General features: G+C 44.8%; 1 protein-coding gene across 19 annotated transcripts in view; it reads left to right on the top strand.

Moving 5' to 3' along the window:
• LOC110489384 (tax1-binding protein 1 homolog B) overlaps positions 1 to 20,142 on the top strand; it is a 52,914-nt gene that overhangs the window by 8,163 nt on the left and 24,609 nt on the right. For 13 of the 19 annotated variants that reach the window (XR_016493504.1, XR_016493505.1, XR_016493510.1 and 10 more), the window contains exons 3-5: positions 6,526 to 6,628; positions 9,874 to 10,064; positions 12,503 to 12,661. Coding sequence is in view for 8 of the 19 variants with exons in the window: in XM_036971549.2 (XP_036827444.2) it covers positions 6,526 to 6,628; positions 9,874 to 10,064; positions 12,503 to 12,661 (453 nt within the window). In the remaining 11 variants the exon portion in view is untranslated. The remainder of the gene's footprint in view (positions 1 to 6,525; positions 6,629 to 9,873; positions 10,065 to 12,502; positions 12,662 to 20,142) is intronic. The other 6 variants (XR_016493507.1, XR_016493508.1, XR_016493512.1 and 3 more) reach the window with 1 other exon arrangement.

Genomic DNA, 20,142 nt, shown 5'->3' on the forward strand with positions numbered 1-20,142 from the left:
CTTTAAACTAGGCTGTGTTTCTCCACTTTAAACTAGGCTGTGTTTCTCCCCTTTAAACTAGGCTGTGTTTCTCCCCTTTAAACTAGGCTGTGTTTCTCCCCTTTAAACTAGGCTGTGTTTCTCCCCTTTAAACTAGGCTGTGTTTCTCCCCTTTAAACTAGGCTGTGTTTCTCCCCTTTAAACTAGGCTGTGTTTCTCCCCTTTAAACTAGGCTGTGTTTCTCCCCTTTAAACTAGGCTGTGTTTCTCCACTTTAAACTAGGCTGTGTTTCTCCCCTTTAAACTAGGCTGTGTTTCTCCACTTTAAACTAGGCTGTGTTTCTCCCCTTTAAACTAGGCTGTGTTTCTCTCCCCTTTAAACTAGGCTGTGTTTCTCCCCTTTAAACTAGGCTGTGTTTCTCCCCTTTAAACTAGGCTGTGTTTCTCCCCTTTAAACTAGGCTGTGTTTCTCTCCCCTTTAAAGTAGGCTGTGTTTCTCCACTTTAAACTAGGCTGTGTTTCTCTCCCCTTTAAACTAGGCTGTGTTTCTCCCCTTTAAACTAGGCTGTTTTTCTCCCCTTTAAACTAGGCTGTGTTTCTCCACTTTAAACTAGGCTGTGTTTCTCCACTTTAAACTAGGCTGTGTTTCTATTCCCTTTAAACTAGGCTGTGTTTCTCCCCTCTAAACTAGGCTGTGTTTCTCCACTTTAAACTAGGCTGTGTTTCTCCACTTTAAAGAGGAGAAACACAGCCTAGTTTAAAGGGAATAGAAACACAGCCTAGTTTAAAGTGGAGAAACACAGCCTAGTTTAAAGTGGAGAAACACAGCCTAGTTTAGAGGGGAGAAACACAGCCTAGTTTAAAGGGGAGAAACACAGCCTAGTTTAAAGGGAATAGAAACACAGCCTAGTTTAAAGAGGAGAAACACAGCCTAGTTTAAAGGGAATAGAAACACAGCCTAGTTTAAACTAGGCTGTGTTTCTCCCCTTTAAACTAGGCTGTTTTTCTCCCCTTTAAACTAGGCTGTGTTTCTCCACTTCAAACTAGGCTGTGTTTCTCCACTTTAAACTAGGCTGTGTTTCTATTCCCTTTAAACTAGGCTGTGTTTCTCCCCTCTAAACTAGGCTGTGTTTCTCCCCTCTAAACTAGGCTGTGTTTCTCCCCTTTAAACTAGGCTGTGTTTCTCTCCCCTTTAAACTAGGCTGTGTTTCTCCCCTTTAAACTAGGCTGTTTTTCTCCCCTTTAAACTAGGCTGTGTTTCTCCACTTTAAACTAGGCTGTGTTTCTCCCCTTTAAACTAGGCTGTGTTTCTCCCCTTTAAACTAGGCTGTGTTTCTCCCCTTTAAACTAGGCTGTGTTTCTCCCCTTTAAACTAGGCTGTGTTTCTCTCCCCTTTAAACTAGGCTGTGTTTCTCCCCTTTAAACTAGGCTGTGTTTCTCCCCTTTAAACTAGGCTGTGTTTCTCCCCTTTAAACTAGGCTGTGTTTCTATTCCCTTTAAACTAGGCTGTGTTTCTCCCCTTTAAACTAGGCTGTGTTTCTCCCCTTTAAACTAGGCTGTGTTTCTCCACTTTAAACTAGGCTGTGTTTCTCTCCACTTTAAACTAGGCTGTGTTTCTCTCCCCTTTAAACTAGGCTGTGTTTCTCTCCCCTTTAAACTAGGCTGTGTTTCTCCCCTTTAAACTAGGCTGTTTCTCTCCCCTTTAAACTAGGCTGTGTTTCTCCCCTTTAAACTAGGCTGTGTTTCTCCCCTTTAAACTAAGCTGTGTTTCTCCCCTTTAAACTAGGCTGTGTTTCTCTCCCCTTTAAACTAGGCTGTGTTTCTCCCCTTTAAACTAGGCTGTGTTTCTCCCCTTTAAACTAGGCTGTGTTTCTCCCCTTTAAACTAGGCTGTGTTTCTCTCCCCTTTAAACTAGGTTGTGTTTCTCTCCCCTTTAAACTAGGCTGTGTTTCTCCCCTTTAAACTAGGCTGTGTTTCTCCCCTTTAAACTAGGCTGTTTCTCCACTTTAAACTAGGCTGTGTTTCTCCCCTTTAAACTAGGCTGTGTTTCTCCCCTTTAAACTAGGCTGTGTTTCTCCCCTTTAAACTAGGCTGTTTCTCCACTTTAAACTAGGCTGTGTTTCTCCACTTTAAACTAGGCTGTGTTTCTCCCCTCTAAACTAGGCTGTGTTTCTCCACTTTAAACTAGGCTGTGTTTCTCCCCTTTAAACTAGGCTGTGTTTCTCCCCTCTAAACTAGGCTGTGTTTCTCCACTTTAAACTAGGCTGTGTTTCTCCCCTTTAAACTAGGCTGTGTTTCTCCCCTTTAAACTAGGCTGTGTTTCTCCCCTTTAAACTAGGCTGCGTTTCTCCCCTTTAAACTAGGCTGTGTTTCTCCCCTTTAAACTAGGCTGTGTTTCTCCCCTTTAAACTAGGCTGTGTTTCTCACCTTTAAACTAGGCTGTGTTTCTCCCCTTTAAACTAGGCTGTGTTTCTCCCCTTTAAGCTAGGCTGTGTTTCTATTCCATTTAAACTAGGCTGTGTTTCTCCCCTTTAAACTAGGCTGTGTTTCTCTCCCCTTTAAACTAGGCTGTGTTTCTCCCCTTTAAACTAGGCTGTGTTTCTCCCCTTTGTCAGCCCTTACACACACACCTCCTGCCAGCTTCTCAAAGGAGGGAAGAGAACTGGGAAGGAGTGAGGGAGAGTTTGGGGTTTAAGATAAATGGTTCCATCCCTGTAATTGTATGTGGGACATTTATTTTGGTGGAGCCTAATATATTTTTTTTACTTCAGAAAAGGACTGGTGTTCATGTTGTAAAACACAACTGGTGAGGTAGAACTGATTTGATGCTCTTATTAACCCATCTTCAACTTTGTCTTTCTATCAAAAGAGCTGATACAAGACTGTTATTATAGGACTGTTAGTCACATCTGGTTTGTTGATCTTACAATACCACCCGTTCTACTGTCATTAGAAAGTCATTTATTAACAAGCAGTCCTTATGAGCCCATGTCAAAACTACAGTCAGATTTGAGAGCTATGCAGGAATCCCTTACTGATTTAAAACTTGTGCAACTAAATGCATGTTGTTTTCAAGTTTAAGGTTAAGTAAAAAATGTAATCAATCTACACACTAACACATAATGACAAAGCAAAAACTGTTGTTGTTTTTTTAACTTAGAAGAAGAAAAAAAAATACAGAGATATAACATTTACTTAAGTATTCAGACCCTTTACTCCGGACTTTTTTGAAGCATATTTGACAGTGATTACAGTCTCAAGTCTTCTTGGGTATGACGCTACAAGCTTGGCACACCTGTATTTGGGGAGTTTCTCCCATTCTTCTCTGCAGATCCTCTCAAGCTCTGTCAGGTTAGATAGCTGCACAGCTATTTTCAGGTCTCTCCAGAGATGTTCGATCGGGTTCAAGTCTGGGCTCTGGCTGGGCTGCTCACGGACATTCAGAGACTTGTCCCGAAGCCACTCCTGCGTTGTCTTGGCTGTGTGCTTAGGGTCGTTGTCCTGTTGGAAGGTGAACCTTTGCCCCAGTCTGAGGTCCTGAGTGCTCTGGAGCAGGTTTTCATCAAGGATCCCTCTATACTTTGCTCCATTCATCATTCCCTCGATCCTGACTAGTCTCCCAGTACCTTCCACTGAAAGACACCCCCACTGCATGATACTGCCACCACCATGCTTCACCATATGGATGGTGCCAGGTTTCCTCTAGACATGACACTTGGCATTCAGGCCAAAGAGTTCAATCTTGGTTTCATCAGACCAGAGAATCTAGTTTCTCATGGTGTGAGAGTCCTTTAGGTGCCTTTTGGCGAGCTCCAAGCGGGCTGTCATGTGCCTTTTACTGAGGAGTGGCTTCAGTCTGGCCACTCTACCATAAAGGCCTGATTGGTGGATTGCTGTAGAGATGGTTGTCCTTCTGGAAGGTTTTCCCATCTCCACAGAGGAACTCTGGAGCTCTGTCAGTGTGACCATCGGGTTCTTGGTCACATACCTGACCAAGGCCCTTCTCCCCCGATTGCTCAGTTTGGCAGGGCAGCCAGCTCTAGGAAGAGTCTTGTTGGTTCCAAACTTCTTCCATTTAAGTATGATGGAGGCCACTGTGTTCTTGGGGACATTCAAATCTGCAGAAATGTTTTGGTACCCTTCCCCAGATCTGTGTTTCGACACAATCCTGTCTCAGAGCTCTACCGACAATTCCTTTGACCTCATGGCTTGGCTTTTGCTCTGACATGCACTGTGAGCTGTGGAACCTTATATAGACAGGTGTGTGCCTTTCCAAAGCATGTACAATCAATTGAATTTACCACAGGTGGACTCCAATCAAGTTGTAGAAACATCTCAAGGATGTTCAATGGGAACAGGATGCACCTGAGCTCAATTTTGAGTCTCATGGCAAAGGGTCTGAATGCTTATGTAAATAATTCATTTTAGTTTTCTATGTTTAATAAATTTGCAAACATTTCTAAAAACCTGTTTTCACCTTGTCATTATGGGGTATTGTGTGTAGATTGATGAGGGGGGAAATTTTTTGAATCCATTTTAGAATAAGGCTGTAATTTTAACAACGTGGAAAAAGTCAAGGGGTCTGAATACTTTCCGAATGCACTGTAAATATTTAGGCATTTGGATTGATGTGTATTTTACATTTAAAGAACATATACTGCAGATGTAACAGATGGTGCCTTCCTCTAAGCAGTAGGAAGCAGATTATTCAGTCAACCTTTTCATCTGTTCCTGGTTATGGTGATATCATGACTCTACTAGCCTTAAACGTTTGGAGGCCGTCTGCCGTTGTGCCCTTCGTTTTGTTACAGGGGACAGATTTGATACTTATTACTGCATTATGTATCTAAAAGTTGGCTGGACTTCGCTAAACACCCATATATCTCTACATTACTCCCTTTTTGTTTACAAGGCCCTGCTTCACAAACTCCCTCTTATCTAAGACACCTGAGTTGCCTAACCCGTTCACAGGATTGGTTACTCTTGATTGGAACTCTTGATGTTCCAGGGTCTCCACTGAGCTAGGTAAATCTACTTTTAGTTTTAATGCATCGTATTACTGGATTCAAATTCAAAAGACATTTCATCTTGATGTTCTGGTGCCGTTCGGGCAATTTAAAGTATTGATTGGGGACTTATTTGTGACTTCTGGGTGGTTTGTGATGTTTTATTTGTGCTTCCCATGACTGTGTTTTTGTATATTAATGTCTATATGTTTAGGTATGATGTGTATATTTATGTTGTATGTACAGGGCACATTTAAAATAAGAAATAGGTCTACAGTTTGACTATTTTCTACATTGTAGAGTAATAGTGAAAACATCAAAACTATGAAATAGCACATTTGGAATCTTGTAGTAACCAAAAAAAGTGTTAAACAAGTCAAAATATATTTTATATTTCAGATTCTTCAAAGTAGACATCCTTTGCCTTGATTACATTCTCTCAACCAGCTTCATGAGGTAGTCACCTGGAATGCTTTCCCAACAGTCTTGAAGGAGTTCCCACATGCTGAGCACTTGTTGGCTGCCTTTCCTTCACTCTGCGGTCCAACTCATCCCAAACCATCTCAATTGGTTTGAGGTCGGGGGATTGTGGAGGCCAGATCATCTGATGCAGCACTCCATCACTCTCCTTGGTCAAATAGCCCTTACACAGCCTGGAGGTGTGTTGGGTCATTGTCCTGTTGAAAAACAAATGATAGTCCCACTAAGAGCAAACCAGATGGGATGTTGTATCGCTGCAGAATGATGTGGTAGCCATGCTGGTTAAGTGTGCCTTGAATTCTAAATAAATCACAGACAGTGAATAAATCACTGACATTTCTGAGGCTATTAACTCTAATGACCTTATTCTCTGCAGCAGAGGTAACTCTGGGTCTTCCTTTCCTGTGGTGGTCCTCATGAGAGCCAGTTTCATCATAGCAATGGAAGGTTGTTTTTTTTACGACTGAAATTTTCCTGATTGACTGACCTTCATGTCTTAAAGTAATGATGGACTGTCATTTCTCTTTGCTTATTTGAGCTGTTCTTGCCATAATATGGACTTGGTCTTTTTTTAACATATAGGTCTATAACGCATTACAAAGGAAAGAAATTCCACAAATTAACTTTTAACAAGGCACAGCTGTTAATTGAAATGCATTCCAGGTGACTACCACATGAAGCTGGTTGAGAGAATGCCAAGAGTGTGCAAAGCTGTAATCAAGGCAAAGGGTGGCTACTTTGAAGAATCTAAAATCTAAAATATGTTTTGAGTTGTTTTACACTTTTGGTTACTAAATGAGTCCATATGTGTTATTTCATAGTTTTGATGTCTTCACTATTATTCTACAATGTAAAAATAAAGAAAAATCCTGGAATGATTAGGTGTGTCCAAACTTTTGACTAGAACTGTATGTATCTATACAAATAAATAGTGCATTAAATAAGGAATATTGTTGCATTTGGAATGCAACCCAGTCTTGCGATGTGTCCTGTCTTGGTGTGAGAACACTATGGTAGTGTGTGTTTTAGCTAGACCCTCTCCTCCTGCTTTGGGTGTATAGGTGGGTTGGAACACAGCGAGGGATTACTACACCTTCCTGTGGTCTCCTATGCCGGAAAACTACCAACCTGGAAGCACTGTACACAGGGCTGTGGTGTTCCAAGGTACACTCACATTCACACACACACTGTACACTTACCCTCACACACACTGTACACACACACTGGGGTGGCAGGTAGCCAGCCTAGTGGTTAGAGCGTTGGACTAGTAACCGAAAGGTTGCAAGATCAAATCCCCGAGCTCATAAGGTAAAAATCTGTTGTTCTGCCCCTGAACAAGGCAGTTAACCCACTGTTCCTAGGCCGTCATTGAAAATAAGAATATGTTCTTAACTGACCTGCCTAGTTAAATGTAAAACAAAAAAACATCTCATCTCTTACACTCCGACACGTAAACACTGTCCATTTGTTTCTTTTTATTGAACCTCTTTTTATTTGTATTTTTAACTTCATTTACACACTTACAAACACACACACACACACAGTGGGGTTAACTGCCCTGTTTTACCTTACATTTACACACTTACAAACACACAAACACACACAGTGGGCTTAACTGCCCTGTTTTACCTTACATTTACACACTTACAAACACACACACACACACAGTGGGGTTAACTGCCCTGTTTTACCTTACATTTACACACTTACAAACACACAAACACACACAGTGGGGTTAACTGCCCTGTTTTACCTTACATTTACACACTTACAAACACACAGACATACATTTACACACTTACAAACACACACACACACACAGTGGGGTTAACTGCCCTGTTTTACCTTACATTTACACACTTACAAACACACACACACACACACAGTGGGGTTAACTGCCCTGTTTTACCTTACATTTACACACTTACAAACACACAAACACACACAGTGGGGTTAACTGCCCTGTTTTACCTTACATTTACACACTTACAAACACACAGACATACATTTACACACTTACAAACACACAAACACACAGACGTACATTTACACACTTACAAACACACAAACACACACACAGTGGGGTTAACTACCCTGTTTTACCTTACATTTACACACTTACAAACACACAAACACACACAGTGGGGTTAACTGCCCTGTTTTACCTTACATTTACACACTTACAAACACACAGACATACATTTACACACTTACAAACACACAAACACACACAGACGTACATTTACACACTTACAAACACACAAACACACACACAGTGGGGTTAACTGCCCTGTTTTACCTTACATTTACACACTTACAAACACACAAACACACACAGTGGGGTTAACTGCCCTGTTTTACCTTACATTTACACACTTACAAACACACAGACATACATTTACACACTTACAAACACACAAACACACACAGACGTACATTTACACACTTACAAACACACAAACACACACAGTGGGGTTAACTGCCCTGTTTTACCTTACATTTACACACTTACAAACACACAGACATACATTTACACACTTACAAACACACAAACACACAGACGTACATTTACACACTTACAAACACACAAACACACACACAGTGGGGTTAACTGCCCTGTTTTACCTTACATTTACACACTTACAAACACACAAACACACACAGTGGGGTTAACTGCCCTGTTTTACCTTACATTTACACACTTACAAACACACAGACATACATTTACACACTTACAAACACACAAACACACACAGACGTACATTTACACACTTACAAACACACAAACACACACAGTGGGGTTAACTACCCTGTTTTACCTTACATTTACACACTTACAAACACACAAACACACACAGTGGGGTTAACTGCCCTGTTTTACCATACATTTACACACTTACAAACACACAGACATACATTTACACACTTACAAACACACAAACACACACAGACGTACATTTACACATTTACAAACACACAAACACACACACAGTGGGGTTAACTGCCCTGTTTTACCTTACATTTACACACTTACAAACACACAAACACACACAGTGGGCTTAACTGCCCTGTTTTACCTTACATTTACACACTTACAAACACACAGACATACATTTACACACTTACAAACACACAAACACACACAGACGTACATTTACACACTTACAAACACACAAACACACACACAGTGGGGTTAATTGCCCTGTTTTACCTTACATTTACACACTTACAAACACACAAACACACACAGTGGGGTTAACAGCCCTGTTTTACCTTACATTTACACACTTACAAACACACAGACATACATTTACACACTTACAAACACACAAACACACACAGACGTACATTTACACACTTACAAACACACAAACACACACAGTGGGGTTAACTACCCTGTTTTACCTTACATTTACACACTTACAAACACACACAGACGTACATTTACACACTTACAAACACACAAACACACACAGTGGGGTTAACTGCCCTGTTTTACCTTACATTTACACACTTACAAACACACAAACACACACACAGTGGGGTTAATTGCCCTGTTTTACCTTACATTTACACACTTACAAACACACAAACACACACACAGTGGGGTTAACTGCCCTGTTTTACCTTACATTTACACACTTACAAACACACAAACACACACAGTGGGGTTAACTGCCCTGTTTCACCTTACACTTACACACTTACAAACACACACAGACGTACATTTACACACTTACAAACACACACACAACTACCGTGGTATACTAAGATAAACCCTGGATTTAACGGTCATATAAAAACCACCTCCCTTATTTTATTGATGGAACCCAACCGCAACCTTGGTCAGAGACTTGAACACCTCTCTGCCTCTGCAGGGATAACACATATACACACACACACACACACACTCCATGGAGGACCGGTGAACTGGTTTTACAGGGGCTGACAGGGTCAGATATGAGACAGTGAAAAGCCCGCTGTAGTGTGTTGGTGAAACTCTCTGACTTGTGCATATGTTGAACATCACTGACCGTGATCTTTACCTCAAATACAGTGAGGTTAAATTACTGGACTTTTACTCGGACTGGACTTTGACCGTTGATTGAAGAATGCATTTACTATCAGAATAAGATGAAACGTATGGAAGATGAGTGGTGCATTATAACAGAAGATTTATACACAAAGTCAGGATTCAGCCCATAGACTGGACTGGGCCGATGTTCACAACGCCTCTCAGAGTGCTGACCTTGGATCAGTTTAGCCTTTTAGATCATAATGAGTATGATTATATGGACAAGGGGGACCAGGTCCTAGATCAGCACTCCTCCAATTCACCTGATGATACTGTCTCAAAATGGCACACTACACAACCTTCGTAACGTCCTAACAATCTGTCTCCTATGCAGGGCACTATGTTCCCAAGAGTGACGGGGAGTTCTATCAGCTCTGTTACGTCACGCACATGGGTGACATCAGAGGCGCCAGCACGCCTTTCCTGTTTCGCCCAGCCACGCCCACCGAGGACTGTCTCACCGTTACCGAGGACGACAACAACTCAGACATACTGGTGGTGACCACCAAGAGCAGTGTGCTGGAGGTACACATACAGAGATGCAGTATAGCCATCAAAATGTACCAGTTTACAGTCTAAATGCAATTACCAAATATATGCCAAAAAACTCTAATCCACTTTATACAATTGGCTCCTGGCTTCCTCTCTTCTCCTCTCCTTTCCTCTCCTTTTCCTTCTTCTCTTTCCCTTCCTCCTCTTCCTTATTCTCTTCCCCCCTCTCCTCTCCCTTCCTCTCCTCTTCCTTCTTCCCTTCCTCTCCTCTTCCTTCCTCTCTTCCCCCTCTCCCTTCCTCTCCTTTTCCTCCCTCTCCCCTCCTCTTCTCTTTGCCCCTCTTCTCTTCCCCCTCTCCCTTCCTCTTCTCTTCCCCCCTCTCCCTTCCTCTTCTCTTCCCCCCTCTCCCTTCCTCTTCTCTTCCCCCCTCTCCCTTCCTCTTCTCTTCCCTCCTCTTCCTTCCTCTCTTCTCCCTTCCTCTCCTCTTCCTTCCTCTCTTCCCCTCTCCTCTCCCTTCCTCCCCTCTTCCTTCCTCTCTTCCCCCCTCTTCTCTTCCCCCTCTCCCTTACTCTTCTCTTCCCCCTCTCCCTTACTCTTCTCTTCCCCCCTCTCCCTTCCTCTTCTCTTCCCTCCTCATCTTCCTTCCTCTCTTCTCCCTTCCTCTCCTCTTCCTTCCTCTCTTCCCCTCTCCCTTCCTCTCTTCTCCCTTACTCTTCTCTTCCCCCCTCTCCCTTCCTCTTCTCTTCCCACCTCTCCTCTTCCTTCCTCTCTTCTCCCTCTCCTCTTCCTTCCTCTCTTCCCCTCTCCTCTCCCTTCCTCTCATCTTCCTTCTTCCCTTCCTCTCCTCTTCCTTCCTCTCTTCCCCCTCTCCCTTCCTCTCCTTTTCCCCCCTCTCCCCTCCTCTTCTCTTCCCCCTCTCCCTTCCTCTCCTTTTCCCCCCTCTCCCCTCCTCTTCTCTTCCCACCTCTTCTCTTCCCCCTCTCCCTTACTCTTCCCCCCTCTCCCTTCCTCTTCTCTTCCCTCCTCTCCTCTTCCTTCTTCTCTTCCCCTCTCTTCTCCCTTCCTCTCCTCTTCCTTCCTCTCTTCCCCTCTCCTCTCCCTTCCTCCCTTATTCTCTTCCCCCCTTTCCTCTCCCTTCCTCTCTTCCTTCTTCTCTCCCCCCCTCTCCTCTTCTTTCCTCTCTTTCTCCTCTCCCTCTCCTCTTCCTTCTTCTCTTCCCCCCTCTCCTCTCCCTTCCTCTCTCTCCCTCCGCTCCTCTCTTCCCCCTCCCCTCTCCCCTCCTCTTCCTTCCTCTCTTCCCCCTTCCTCTCCTCTTCCTTCTTCTCTTCCCCCCTCTTCTCTTCATTCTTCTCTTCCCCCTCTCCCTTCCTCTTCTCTTCCCCCTTCTCCCTTCCTCTTCTCTTCCCCCTCTCCTCTCCCTTCCTCTCTTCAACCCTCTCCTTTCCTCTCCTCTTCCTTCCTCTCTTCCCCTCTCCGCTCCCTTCCTCCCTTATTCTCTTCCCCGCTTTCCTCTCCCTTCCTCTCTTCCTTCTTCTCTCCCCCCTCTCCTCTTCTTTCCTCTCTTTCTCCTCTCCCTCTCCTCTTCCTTCTTCTCTTCCCCCCGCTCCTCTCTTCCCCCTCTCCTCTCCCTTCCTCCCTTCACCCCTCTCCTTTCCTCTTCCTTCCTCTCCCTTTATTTCCTCTCTTCACCCCTTTCCTCTCTCTTCCTCTTCTCTCCCTTCTTCCCTTCCCCTCTCTCCTCTCCCTTCCTACTCCTCTTCCTTCCTCTCTTTCTCCTCTCCCTTCCTCTCTTCCTTATTCTCCCCCCCCTCCTCTTTCCTCTCTTTCTCCTCTCCCTCTCCTCTTCTTTCCTCTCTTTCTCCTCTCCCTCTCCTCTTCCTTCTTCTCTGTCCCCCTCTCCTCTCCCCCCGCTCCTCTCTTCCCCCTCTCCTCTCCCCTCCTCTTCCTTCCTCTCTTCTCCCTTCCTCTCCTATCCGTCCTCTTCCCCCTCTCCTCTCCCTTCCTCTCTTCACCCCTCTCCTTTCCTCTCCTCTCCCTTCCTCTCTCTTCCTCTTCTCTCCCTTCTTCCCTTCCCCCTCTCCTCTCCCTTCCTACTCCTCTTCCTTCCTCTCTTTCTCCTCTCCCTCTCCTCTTCCTTCTTCTCTTCCACCCTTGCCTCTTCCTTCCTCTCCTCTCCCTTCCTCTCTCTCCCCCCACTCCTCTCCCTTCCTCTCTTCCCCCTCTCCTCTCCCCTCCTCTTTTCTCCCTTCCTCTCCTCTTCCATCCTCTCTTCCCCCTCTCCTCTCCTTTCCTCTCTTCACCCCTCTCATTTCCTCTCCTCTTCCTTCCTCTCTTCCTCTCCTCTCCTCTCCCTTCCCTCCCTTTATTTCCTCTTCACTCTCCCTTTCTTTCCTCTCTTCCCCCCTCACCTCCCCCTTCCTCTCCTCTCTTCCCCTTTCCTCTCTTCCCCTCTCCCCTCCTGTGGTGAGCAGCAGCGTGTAGAGGAGGCGCAGCAGGAGCGCAGGGAGCTGTTGAAGAGATTACATCACCTTCAGAAGGAGAAACAGCAGCTGCAGGAGGAGCACAGGAGGCTGCACAGAGAGAGGGAGCAGGAGAGGGAGACCTGCTACCTTCTACGCACGCACAACCAGGTGAGGGAGGGAGAGGAGGGGGGAAGAGAGGAAAGGAGAGGGGAGGGGGGAAAGAAGAGAGGGAGAGGGGTGGAGTAGAGGAGAGAGGAAGGGAGAGGTGAGGGGAGGAGAGAGGAAGGGAGAGGTGAGGGTGGAATAGAGGAAGGGAGAGGTGAGGGGGGAAGAGAGGAAGGGAGAGGTGAGGGTGGAATAGAGGAAGGGAGAGGTGAGGGTGGAATAGAGGAAGGGAGAGGTGAGGGGAAGAAGAGAGGAGCGTCACGGAGAGGAGAGGGGGAAGAGCGGAAAGGAGAGGGGGGAGAGGAAGGGAGAGGTGAGGGGGGAAGAGAAGAAGGGAGAGGTGAGGGGGAGGAGAGGAAGAGGGGGAGAGAGGAGGGGGAGGAGAGGAAGAGGGGGAGAGAGGGGAGGAGAGAGGAAGGGAGAGGAGTGGGGGGAAGAGAGGGAGGAATGGAGAGGGGAAAGAGGGGGAGAGAGGAGAGGGGAGGAGAGAGGAAGGGAGAGGAGTGGGGGGAAGAGAGGGATGAATGGAGAGGATTGGGGGAAGAGAGGGAGGAAGGTAGAGGAAGAGAGGGGGGAGGAGAGGGGGAGAGAAGAGGGAAGAGAGGGAGAGGATGAGGAAAGGGAGAGGAGTGGGGGAAGGGAGAGAGGAATGGAGAGGATTGAGGAAGAGAGGGAGGAAGGGAGAGGATTTGGGGAAGAGAGAGAGGAAGAGTGGGGAGGAGAGGAGGGAAGAGGGGGAGAGAGGAGGGAAGATATGTGAGGGGGGAAGAGCGGAGAGGGTGGGAAGAGAGGAAGGGAGAGGAGAGAGGAAGAGAGGAATGGAGAGGAGAAGAAGAGCGGGAGAGGAAGGGAGAGGAGAGGAAGGGAGAGATGGGAGTGGAGTGGAGAGGAAAGGAGAGGAGGGAAAGGGAGGATGAGACAGGAAAGGAGAGAGGAAGGGAGAGGAGAGAGGAAAGGTGTGGAGAGGGGAAGGGAGTGGAGAGGAATTTGAGAAGAGAGGATGAGAGGAAGAGGAAGAAAGGAGGGGAGAGGAAGGGAGAGGATGAGAGAGGGGAGAGGAAGGGAGTGGAGAGGAAGAGAGAATGAGAGAGGAAGAGAGGGAGAGGACGAGAGGAGTGGGAGCAGAAGGGGGAGGAGGATAGGAAGGGAGAGGAGAGGGGGGAGAGGAAGAGCGAAAGAGATGAAGGGAGAGGAGAGGAAGAGAGGGGGGAAGGAGGAGGAGAGAGGGAGATGAAGGGAGAAGAGAGATGAGCACAGGAGGCTGCACAATCCATGGTTGAAATGTTAAAATGTGTATTTTTCCATATATAGACACACCCTATGTGTTTTAATAAAATCAACTATATGCACTGAGCTTGTTGGATGCATTAAGTACACTGTTTGATGAAAGAATTAAGATACAAATGGCTCTAGAGGGAGTTCACCGGGCCAGGCTCAGACTTGGTGAAAAAAGAGAGACAACAAGCAGCTGTCTCTCTCCTCCCTGCTGCAACGACCTCCACAGAAAGTTCTGTTACCAAAACCTTCATTTGTTTAGGAAAAACCTTCCCTATTCCCTGAACCCTTGCTCTCTTTACGTGCCACATGTATGCATCTCATGCACGTGACCAATAGGGCCTGACCTATAGCCTGTCACAATCACATCAAAAAATTGGTTATAACAAACTCCCAACACTGTAACACATGTGACAGCAAAATGGATGTGGAGAATGTGAAAATAAACTCGAAATGGGGGAATGTTTACTAGTTGCTCAGGAGGGAAAGGGGAAGTCAGATCTGTGGAAGAAATTTGACTTAGTTGTGGAAGCAACTGGTGATGAAGAAAAATAAGGTTAGGAGCAAATGCTGCCTGGGTATTGTCTGTGCCAAACAGGTGCTGTTAGGTTACAATATAAATGACCATTTGGAACAGTGTTAACAACACTAAATAAATGTATATGTGTATCTTTTTTGTAAAGCCTTTATTACAGCAAAGACTAAAAACAGTCGCATGCGTTCGTGAATACAATTGCCGACATGGAATGGTGTCTTTATAGTTTAGGCTAATTATTCAAGGCTCCCTTTGTTATTTCATTTTCAAACTAAAATGTTTGATTTCGTATGCTGTGTGATGACATGGACGATTGCATGATTGATGGGTAGAGCAGCCGATATATTGACATATGGGCCTAAGTAAGTTATGGTATGAAGACCTCTGAACAGGCCTTAGGCCTACAGATCGATGGTAGTTATACAAGGCTGCTATACTAACCCTACTGATGGTAATGCCATTAGTCATATTATAATGATGATCATAATAACAATGATAATAATAATAAGAAAAGAGGGTATAGGAGTGATGGCTGCGTCAGTAGTATGTGTGACAAACAGGTGCTGCTTTTCAGTTAAAAAACAAGAATGTATAAAGCCTTTATTACAGCATAGCAAAGATTAAAAACAGCTGAATTTGTGAAATTGCTTTATCCAACATGGTTGTGTGAGGCTTGGTGCTCAAGGAATCAGTACGCTATTAAACAAACAGGCAAAATGTCTTATTTCTGTATATATACACTACCGGTCAAAAGTTTTAGAACAGCTATTCATTCAATTAAAAAAAAATATATATATAAAAAAATATTTTCTACATTGTAGAAGAGTGGTGAAGACATCACAACTATGAAATAACACATATGGAATCATGTATTAATCAATCAATTGTTAAACACTCTTGGCATTCTCTCAACCAGCTTCATGAGGTAGTCACCTGGAATGCATTTCAATTAACATGTGTGCCTTGTTAATTTGTGAAATGTCTTTCCTTCTTAATGCGTTTGAGCCAATCAGTTGTATGACAAGGGATTGGTGGTATACAAAAGATAGCCCTATTTGATAAAATATGTCTCAGTCCATATTATGGCAAGAACAGCTCAAATAAGAAAAGAGAAACAACAGTCCATCATTACTTTAAGACATGAAGGTCAGTCAATCCGGAAAATCATTAGACTTAACAGCCTCAGAAATTGCAGCCCAAATAAATGCTTCACAAACTTCAAGTAACAGACACATCTCAACATGAACTGTTCAGAGGAATCAGGCCTTCACTGTGTGAATCAGGCCTTCATGGTCGAATTTCTGCAGAGAAACCACTACTAAAGGACACCAATAAGAAGAAGAGACTTGCTTGGGGCATGAAACATGAGCAATGGACATTAGACTGGTGGAAATCTGTCCTTTGGTCTGATGAGTCCAAATATGAGAGTTTTGGTTCCAACCGCCGTGTCTTTGTGAGACGCAGAGTAAGTGAACGGATGATCTCCGCATGTGTGGTTCCCACCGTGAAGCATGGAGGAGGAGGTGCGATGGTGTGGAGGTGCTTTACTGGTGACACTGTAGGTGATATATTTAGAATTCAAGGCACGCATGACCAGCATGGCTACCACAGCATTCTGAATCGATACGCCATCCCATCTGGTTTGCGCTTAGTGGGACTATCATTTGTTTTTCAACAGGACAATGACCCAACACACCTCCCAGGCTGTGTAAGGGATATTTGACCAAGAAGCAGAGTGATGGAGTGCTGTATCAGATGACCTGGCCTCCACAATCACCTGACCTCCACAATCACCCCTACCTCAACCCAATTGAGATGGTTTGGGATGAGTTTGGCTGCAGTGTGTAGAAACAGCAGCCATCAAGTCCTCAGCATGTGGGAACTCCTTCAAGACTTGGAAAAGCATTCCAGGTGAAGCAGGTTGGGAGAATGCCAAGAGTGTGCAAAGCTGTCATCAAGGCAAAGGGTGGCTACTTTGAAGAATCTCAAATATAAAATATATTTTAATTTAAAACTTTTTTGGTTACTACATGATTCCATATGTGTTATTTCATAGTTTTGATGTCTTCACTATTATTCTACAATGTAGAAAATAGTAAAAATAACTAAATAAACCATTGAATGAGGAGGTGTGTACAAACTTTTGACTGCTACTGAATATATGGATGATTTATAAAGCCAGGCACATTTAACAGGTTAGGCTATTGATTATGGACCTAATTAAGTTGGTTTCCTCTCTCCGCATTGTTCTCAACACCAATATGCCGGTTAACTTTGCTATTATGCACATAGCAACATGGTCTAGGAAAAGGCTTCAATTCAACAGCACAGTGTTTCAGAACCGCAGACAGTGACCGCTATCCAACGCGGGAGCTGGCACATTTGTTCTGAAATATTTGTTTCCTTAGTGTTGCACCATCGTTCTTACACAATATCACCATATACAATTTCAGTAATGCACGTCTTAGAGTGATGGACTGTGCCATCCCCACAGCCTCCGCAATGGGGGATGAATCCACTGAGACAGGTGCGAATCAGACCGGTGTCTTGTGCACCATGAAAGAAATAACAGTAATTTGCGACTGATTGCTCGACTAAAGATCAAAAGTCTTATCGACCAAACAATCGACCAGTCGACTAAATGTATATAAAGAGTGTATATAAAAAATACCTTAAGTATTCAGACCCTTTGCTCTGAGAATCGAAATTGACCTCAGGTGCATCCTGTTTCCATTGATCATCCTTGAGATGTTTCTACAACTTGATTCTGAGTGCACCCGCGGTAAATTCAATTGATTGGACATGATTTGGAAAGGCACACACCTGTCTATATAAGGTCCCACATTTGACAGTGCATTTCAGATCTAAACCAAGCCAAGTTGCAGGAATTGTCTATAGAGCTCCGAGACGACAGGATTGTGTCGAGGCACAGATCTGGGGAAGAGTACCAAAACATTTCTGGTCCCCAAGATCACAGTGATTCATCATTCTTAAATGGAAGAAGTTTGTAACCACCAAGACTTCCAAGAGCTGGCCGCCCGGCCAAACTGAGCAATCGGGGGAGAAGGGCCTTGGTCAGGGAGGTGACAGAGAACCCGATGGGCACTCAGACAGAGTTCCTCTGTGGAGATTGGAGAACCTTCCAGAAGGACAACCATCTCTGCAGCACTCCACCAATCAGGCCTTTATGGTAGAACGGCCAGATGGAAGCCACTCCTCAGTAAACGGCACATGACAGCCTGCTTGGAGTTTACAAAAGGCACCTAAAGGACTCTTTGGCCTGAACAAGATTCTCTGGTCTGATGAAACCAAGATTGAACTCTTTGGCCTGAATGCCAAGTGTCACGTCTGGAGGAAACCTGGCACCATTCCTACGGTGAAGCATGGTGGTGGCAGCATCATGCTGTGGGGATGTTTTTCAGCGGCAGGTTCTGGGAGACCAGTCAGGATCGGAGCAAAGTACAGAGGGATCCTTGATGAAAACCTGCTCCAGAGCACTCAGGACCTCAGACTGGGGCGAAGGTTCACTTTCCAACAGGACAATGACCCTAAGCACACAGCCATGTAAAGGCAGGAGTTGCAGGAGTGGCTTCGGGACAGGTCTCTGAATGTCCTTGAGCGGCCCAGCCAGAGCCGAGACTTGAACCCGATCGAACATCTCTGGAGAGACCTGAAAATAGCTGTGCAGCAACTTGAGACTATCTGCAGAGAAGAATGGGAGAAACTCCCCAAATACAGGTTTGCCAAGCTTGTCGCGTCATACCCAAGAAGACTTGAGGCTGTAATCGCTGCCAAAGGTGCTTTAACAAAGTCCTTCTTAACGGGTCTGAATACTTATGTATTCATTTCTGCAACCCTGTTTCTGCTTAGTCATTATGGGGTATTGTGATGTCATTATGGGGTATTGTGATGTCATTATGGGGTATTGTGATGTCATTATGGGGTATTGTGTGTAGATTGATGAGGAAAATAATAACAATTGAATCCATTTTAGAATAAGGCTGTGACGTAACATAATGTGTAAAAGGTTGAGGGGTCTGAATTCTTTCCAAATGTATATTGTAGTCAGGAAGCTGTACAGAGAGGGGAAGCAGGAGAGACACCTGTGAGTAGTCGGTCGGTGCCAGTTCCTCTTCAGTGATCACAGGTTAAAAACATCAAAGGCCTGAAGTTTATGAATGATCTCTGTCCATGTTTGTACACACAAAGCAGTGTGTGTGTGTGTGTGTGTGCGTCTCTTTGTGAACTGTGTATTTGCAGACTGTCATTATTTTTTCTTTTTTTTTTCTTTGCTTGTTTGTGTGTGTGTGTGTGTGCCAGTCTCTCTGTCCCTCTTTAATGATCTGAGTCACTGGGCCTGAACGTTAACGGGATACGGTCTCCCAAGCATCTGGCGTCAGGGCGATTCCATCTCAACCACAGAGTAATCAAATATGACGTCAAGCCCACACACACACACACACAGTCAATCCCACAAACTACTCCGCCTCCCCACACACACACATTCTCATTCTCATTCACCCGCACAGACACACACTAACAATGCCACCCGCTTGCAATGTGTGTGGAATGAGAGACTGGTGTCCACAAAACCACCTGAGTGAAACAAGGCCCTGCCCAGCTTTAGGGACAAACATGACCCAGTCACGCCATTCTACTAGGGGCACTACTATGTCTCTCGCCCTCTCTGTGTTTTTCTCTTTCTCTCCATCGCTCTCTCTTTCTTTCTCTCGCTCTCTCCCCCTCTGTCTTTCTCTCTCTTTTTCCTGTCTCATCTTTTATCTTAGTGCAACTGCTGAGAATGACTTAAATGTTGTGATTTATTTTAAATAACATTTGTTGTGCTGTAGAGTGAATAACCAAACTGCCAGGGGAGAAGTTTGATGATATTGGAACCAGTCTCTTACTGCCCCCTGGTGCTTTTTCTTAGACATGAACTTTGCTTGAAGTGTGTGTGTGTGTGTGTGTGTGTGTGTGTGTGTGTGTGTGTGTGTGTGTGTGTGTGTGTGTGTGTGTGTGTGTGTGTGTGTGTGTGTGTGTGTGTGTGTGTGTGTGTGTGTGTGTGTGTGTGTGTGTGTGGAGTACGGGAAAGAGGGATACACCTAGTCAGCACTGATTAAAATATCCTTTAGCTGGAACATGAAAACATAAGTACATATTTTGCGGCTGCTAGTTTTACGATGACACTTTTTATAAGGTCTTAATGCGCTGCTGAAGTGCCTCCCAAACGTCTGCCATCCAGGGATTCAAGCCCAAGGGAGACGAGGTGTGTGTGTGTGTTTGTTTTATATATTTTTCGTATACTGCACCTGTCTGTTTGCGTCTGATGCACAAGTGTGTGTGTGTTGCGAGATGGAGGGGTGTGTGCATTCTTGTCTGTCAGGTGCAGTGTGTGTTGTGGGTGATTTAATGTCCTCTACTTCTCAACATGAGCGTGTTCCAACAGGAGAGATTACTGGCTGGACCAGGTACAGGCTAGTACGGTCTTCCTCTCCCTGTCTCCTCTCCTCTTCAGAACATTAGGAGGGAAAACTAGCCAGTGTGTTTGAAGGGAAATAGGCCTGACATTCATTATCACACAGCATTTCCATTGATCGACAAAGGGGCAAACTCAGGGGGGCCAAGCATCTGTAGGGTTTTGCTCCTCCCGACCCTTGTTAAGGTCATTGATTAG

Source organism: Oncorhynchus mykiss, chromosome 30 (assembly GCF_057628025.1).
Source record: "Oncorhynchus mykiss isolate SJ-2025 chromosome 30, ASM5762802v1, whole genome shotgun sequence".
Taxonomy (NCBI): domain Eukaryota; kingdom Metazoa; phylum Chordata; class Actinopteri; order Salmoniformes; family Salmonidae; genus Oncorhynchus; species Oncorhynchus mykiss.